This window comes from Myotis nattereri (genome assembly GCF_964212035.1).
Source record: "Myotis nattereri genome assembly, chromosome: 1".
NCBI classification, from domain to species: domain Eukaryota; kingdom Metazoa; phylum Chordata; class Mammalia; order Chiroptera; family Vespertilionidae; genus Myotis; species Myotis nattereri.
Genome location: NC_138075.1, coordinates 169451085 through 169457084, shown reverse-complemented (window position 1 = coordinate 169457084; position 6000 = coordinate 169451085). Strand labels below are relative to the sequence as shown.

The 6000-nt window shown below is 48.7% G+C and overlaps 1 protein-coding gene across 1 annotated transcript in view; it reads left to right on the top strand.

The window, feature by feature from the left end:
* Window positions 1-2575: 2575 nt before the first annotated feature.
* Window positions 2576-6000, top strand: part of GRID2 (glutamate ionotropic receptor delta type subunit 2) — a 1380265-nt gene continuing 1376840 nt past the window's right edge. Inside the window, exon 1 of the mRNA XM_081109363.1 lies at window positions 2576-3697. Coding sequence (XP_080965489.1) covers window positions 3610-3697 — 88 coding nt within the window. The 5' untranslated portion in view covers window positions 2576-3609. The remainder of the gene's footprint in view (window positions 3698-6000) is intronic.

The window sequence follows — 6000 nt, the reverse complement described above, 5'->3', positions numbered from 1 at the left end:
GGTTAGGCTCAGTGGATAGACTAGCGTCAGCCTGCGGACTGAAAGGTCCCAGGTTTGATTTCGGTCAAGGGCATGTACCTTGGTTGTGGGCACATCCCCAGTAGGAGGTGTGCAGGAGGCAGCTGATCGATGTTTCTAACTCTCTATCCCTCTCCCTTACTCTCTGTAAAAAAAATCAATAAAATTTATAAAAGCTTTGTAGTTAACTAATATTATATCACAAGATGCAATTTTCTAGAATAGTGGAAAACATAGTTAACACAGAATTTGTTAAAATGTGTTTAAATTTATATTCCATACAAAAAGTATTAATTAGCTCACATTGGGTACAGACATTATTTGGGCACTGAAATGATTGATTGATATTCTTAAATTGCAAATCAATAAGCCACTGTTATGCTTTAATTTTGCATTAACTCTCTTGTGTTACTTTTGGAAAGCTGTATCTCATGGTTCATGATGCCTTAAGGTATTTTGTGATGTGTCACTCCGATTCATTTACATGTTTGAGTATTGCAACAGTGGTTCTGAACTATAGCTTCACATTAGAGTCATGTAAAACATATTGGCCATGTCCCCAAACCCAGTATTTTGATTAAATTAATTTGAAGTGATTTTTGTGAAAAGTTTCTCAGGTTATTCCAAAGTGAAGCCACCTTTGAGAACCACTAAATGGGAAGATTTGGGAATAATGAAAATGTTTTGCTTGTAATATACTAGAACAGATTTCCAAGAGAGAAAATAGTCTGAATGGACTATTTAGCTAGCTCCAGGAATGACATTTGTTATGCCATGACTGGATCAGCTAATGCTTTGAAGTTCTTCCTAGTTCTCTGACTCTAAGATATTATAGTGTTCTTTCCATGTTAATAATTATTTCATATTTTTTCTTGATAGAGCACAGAGTGACTCATCAGTTTTGAAAATGCGCTTGTGAATAATATAATAGAAGCAAGCTATGGGGAGATATAGCCATTCTTTCAAAGATTCATTATCTGTACCAACAAAATATAATCCATGACATTGCAATAGAACCCTTTGAAAAGTAAAACGACACCAACAACAATGTGAATACAATCAATATTGAGTCCAGGTGTACTAATGACAAAAAGAGATAAAGAAATGATCAAAATTGAGAGGTAGTAATCAGTGATGTCTTCTTGGAAGCACTGCTTTATGACAAATTCAGAAGGAAGTGTTGCATTTCAAGTCAACAATGAAATTCCAGTCAACACAGGGACTCTATGTAAATGCCACAGCGAATAAAACGTGGATAGCTATGGTCCTCACTGTAGAGGCCTTGATAGCTCATTCAGGATGAGGTCTATTAAAAGGCTAATACGAGGGTAGGATATACTAGGAGAGCACAGCAGAGGATGGGTTCATGTCACGTTACAACATTGTGTGCAACTTCATGGGCAAAAGGAATTTGAACTAAGTCTTGAAGTGTTGGAGGAGAGTGATTGGGAAGATGAATAAATGCCTTCCAACCTAGCTATTAGCATAAATAACAATATGGAGGCACAACATTTACTGGGATGTGCAGGGAAATAATGCAGGGGATGAATGAAAGAAGCATGTCACAGAGAAAAGAACACTCAATTGTGTTTGGAGAAACAATAGCTCAATTCACCAGACTAGATTGAGAGAAGGACTCAAGTCAGAGAGCCAGCAGAAAAGAGGCTTGCCAAGGTTGAGGGTAAGGGGAGCTCTGAAAGGTGGTTTGAGGAGTTTGACAACCATACATCCCAAGTAGCAATATTCCCAAGGGATTCCAAGCATAACTGAAATAATAATGATAATGCCTGGTCTCAACTTGTCTCTGGGTTGTGTTAGCAGTCTGAAATGAAGCCAGACTGGATATGTTCATCTTTAGAAGAAGGCAAGTCACAATCCTCAGGATTTTATTTTAAGGAACAAATTTACAGAAAATTCTTTCATTCCAGGACTGGGATGCTGTCATTCAGTACTTTCTTTCTCAGCTCTTTCGAGGGAGAAACAACCAATTTCCTTATTCTTAATTTGTATAACTAATCTGTTACCAAGCTACTAAATGTAATATTTTGATCAAATGCTTCCCTGAAGCATGTATTTCAGTTTTATTTAATTATTATATCTTTTATTTCAAGATCTTTTTTATCCTTTTTTTCTATCCTGAATTCCTAAAAAATACACTGGAGACAGAAAAAAAAAAAAAAAACCCCACAAACCCCACATTGTATAAAAGGCAATTAGCACGCCCTCTCCTTTTTATAACTTTATAATTGAAATCTCATTAAAAGCTTTCTAGGTCTCAGCTCCCTTAGTGACCAGGTGTCCCTAATTTGTTTTTAAACTAATGTGACTAATTCCAGGCAATGACTAGAAAAAGTCTGATACCTGTTGGAGAATAGCAATAGCAAGGTTATAGAAGTGGGGTGGCTTTTTAGGTTGCCTTTAACCTTGTTTTTTTTCTTTTCTTCTTCTTTTTTTTTTTTAAAGGCTTCAACGTCTTTTCTCCCCGAGTCCTGCCCTTTTTTCAGTCCCGGCTGAAGATTCCCAGGGAAATGAGAGCACTATTTTGTTTCTGCCTTGTATTGCAGATAGGGGGAGGAGGTGGTTATTAGAGAGAAGCTCTTCCTCTCTCGGTTTCCCCCTCTCTCCGCCTGACAGCACCGCTCTCTCGCAGGCTCGCTGGTTCTCTAGGTGATCCATTTCCAGGCAACGTGGGGCTGCTGCCGAAGCTGCCCAGCTCGCTCTTCCCTCGCTCTCCGCATCCCGCCAGGCGAACCGCTCCGAACGCATCCTGCAGCCGCGGCGGCTTCCCTCCGCCCGCCCGCCCGCCCGCCCGCCAGCCCTGCCCGGCTGCGCGCGCCCAGCGCAACTCCCCCGCCAACCGCGCCCGAGCGATCCTGCCTCCCGGGCCCGCCTCGCCGAGCTCCGCTCCCCGCCTCGCGCTGGAAACGGATTTTCTCTGCATTACTATCTGCATTACCTTGAAGTTCACTTTTTCTACCCCTCTTGGAGAGGCTCCCCCCCGCAACCCCCGAACCCCCCATCCCTGCTTGGAACCTGGCAGCTCCGCTCGGAATCTCCTAATCTCTCCTTCCCATTTAGATTGTATTTTGGCAACGAAGACAAGTGATTCTCTGCGGGGCCGTTCGGGCCGGAGGGGGGCTGTGCTTTTTGGTCGGGGAGGGGGAGGGGGAGGGGGACATCCGGCGTGAGGGGGGTGGGTCTGTTGGAAGTTGCTGCGGAGCCGGGACGCCAGACCCGGGCCGGGGCGCAGCGATGGGCAAGGTCTGAGCTCCAGCCTCTCCCCCTGCCCCAGTGCAGCCGGGGCTGGATACATTTTTTTTTTTTAAAGCCAAACTGCAAACAACTCTGGCGATGCCAACATTCCCTTCCAAGTGACACGGCTCTGCGAAGGAGGATTCCTCAGGCTGAGCTCTTCCTCTTATTCGCCCTGCCATCCTCGGCGAGTCAAGGCTTCGCTCTGGCAGGAGGAATTTAGGGGGGAAGAGAAAAAGCTGTGCTCAACTCCATCGTGACCTCAAACTCTCTGGGCTGTGCGTGTTGAAATCATCTGGAAAGAAGAGCCGCCGTCCAAGAAAGCCAGCAGCGGAGGAGATGGAAGTTTTCCCCTTGGTCTTGGTGTTGTCCGTGTGGTGGTCTCGAACCTGGGACGCCGGGAATGCGGATTCGATCATCCACATCGGTAAGCGAGGGCAGGTGCTGCCCGCGGCTACTTTTGACCGCGTCGGTTCGCCCGTGTTTCCCCCGGGCGGCCCCCTCTGCGCCCTGCGTGGGGCTGCTCGGCGGCGGCTGCGGTTCGCCGCCGCGTCCACGCACCCTGCCCTCCACTTGCTCAGTCGCCGGCCGGGTGTGCGTGATGCGCGCCCGGGGCGGGTGCTGGTGGCTGGCGGTGCATCGCGGAGTGCGGGCTGCACGCGCGGGGGTCTCGAGTTCGCCCCGGGGTGCGTGTGTGCCGGGGCGTGCGGGGTTTTCAGCGCACAGGGAAGGGAAGTTGAATGGGCTGACTCAGTTTCCCATATTCTCCCCCGGAGACACACTGGCTCTATTTTTTAAAGATGATCTTGGAGGGCACCGAAGAGGTAGCCTCTGTGAGGCGAAGCGAACTGGGGTGGGAGGCGGGGGGCGCTCCCTTCGGCTCGAACAGGTGGTTTTGCAACGTGAGCCGCTGCCTTCGCCGCAGCGCCGAGCGCCGGGGACGGGCTGCTGGAGGCGCCCGCAGCCTCCCGCTCCGCTCCGCGTCCTCCTGGCTTTGCGGTGCTCGCGCAGAGGGGCCGCCACCGCGGCGGGAGGGGCCGGGGGCGGTGGAGCGGGGACCCGGAGCCACGCGCCTCGCTGCCTCGCTTGCGATCTCCGGGCCTGGCGCGCGGTGAGACCGGCCCCGCGGCGCTCGGGGAGCCGAGGCGCGCCGGGCACCTTCGTGGGCAGCCTCGCCGACACCTGCCTCGCCTCGCCGGCTGCTCTCAGTTACCGCGCAAGGCCTAGAGCGGGGGCGCTCGGGACTCCGGGAGAAGGACCCGAGCCGCGGGGGAGATGCTCGCGGCCCCACCTATTGGCGACCGGACTGGCCCGGGCGGACCGGGGCGGGCGGGGGCTCCGCGTCATTATCATGCACGGCGCTCGCAGCGCCAGGCTCCAACTCTTCTCACTTGCTAATCCGCGAGAGCTGAGCAGAGACGAGCTCGTGCAGCCTTTTCGGCGTTAATGCAATTTCCTTTTCGGAAATTCGCATCTGCGGGCCAGCGAGATTCCCTGATCGGGCTGAAGAGAGGCCCCTCTTGGGGCATATTTCTGGGCACAGGACTTTTATCTGTCCACACGGCGTGATGTTCTGCAAATTGAGGAGACAGATGGGTCGCAGCATCTCCCCTTTCAGTCCCCCTGCCCCTCCCCCGCGCAACACACGCACTCTCCCGCTCCTCCCTCCACCTCCTTCTCTCTCTCCCTCTCTCCCTCCTTTTCTCTCCCGCTCCCTCCCTCTCTCTCGCTCCTGTAAGCCTAACCTGCTGCAGGTGGCGGCTGTGCCTGCCCACGCCAGGGTCTTCCATCATGTGCGTGCCCAACAGGCCAGCCCCTCAGCTCCGGGGGGCTCCCTCTCTCTGGGTCTCAGACATTGTCTTTGTAAACATGTCTGCCATTCTCTATTATTTATATCAATAGAACCATATGTCTCTGTGCAAGGAGTAATGAGGTCAGAATTCAGAAAACCTTGCACTTAGGCATTAAGTAAATGAAACACTAGATAGCTTGCCTGTTAGATCACCTTTTGCTTGGGGGCTAACAGAGCCTGTGGGTTCTGAACTTTTCAGGGAGAAATTATGGTCTGATGGAGGGGTTCAGTAATGTTCTGATGGAGTTCAGAAATGAGCTGGGCTCCTCTTAAATAAATGACTTACATTTATGTCCAGTGTAAATGACTGCAACAAGAATGTAGATATATGTTGTTGTACTTTTGCATTCAATTTTATGATTAGGGGTTTCTGCCTTATGCTCTTTATCACTCAGGAGGGAAGGCTTGGGGATACATGCTTATTTTATTGCTTACGCCGTGGTCTACACAATAAATACACTATTTGCAAACACCTACAGCTCTTGCTATCCTTTACCAGATGAATACTATTTTGAAATGCAGTCTGGGCTATTTGTTTCAAAATAGAACACAACTGTTGTATTTTTTTCTTCCTTTCCATTCTGTTGTCTGTCAGTGTGACATGGCTTACTTATTTATAACTAGACCAAAAAAGTAACTGTGTACAAATTACAGATTTCTTTAGAAAGCTGGTTGTTTGCATGAACTGTGCATGTCCTACTAAAAGAAATCATTACTTCTTAGACAATTAATTTGACTTGAATGCAATTAGTACATTAGACAAGAGGATTAGCTTCTTTTATAGACTACCTAATAATGCCACGAAGCTAGCAAATTGATGATTGTTTCAAATGCTCCATATCTTTTATGATATAGTGAAAATGTTACCTCCTAAATTA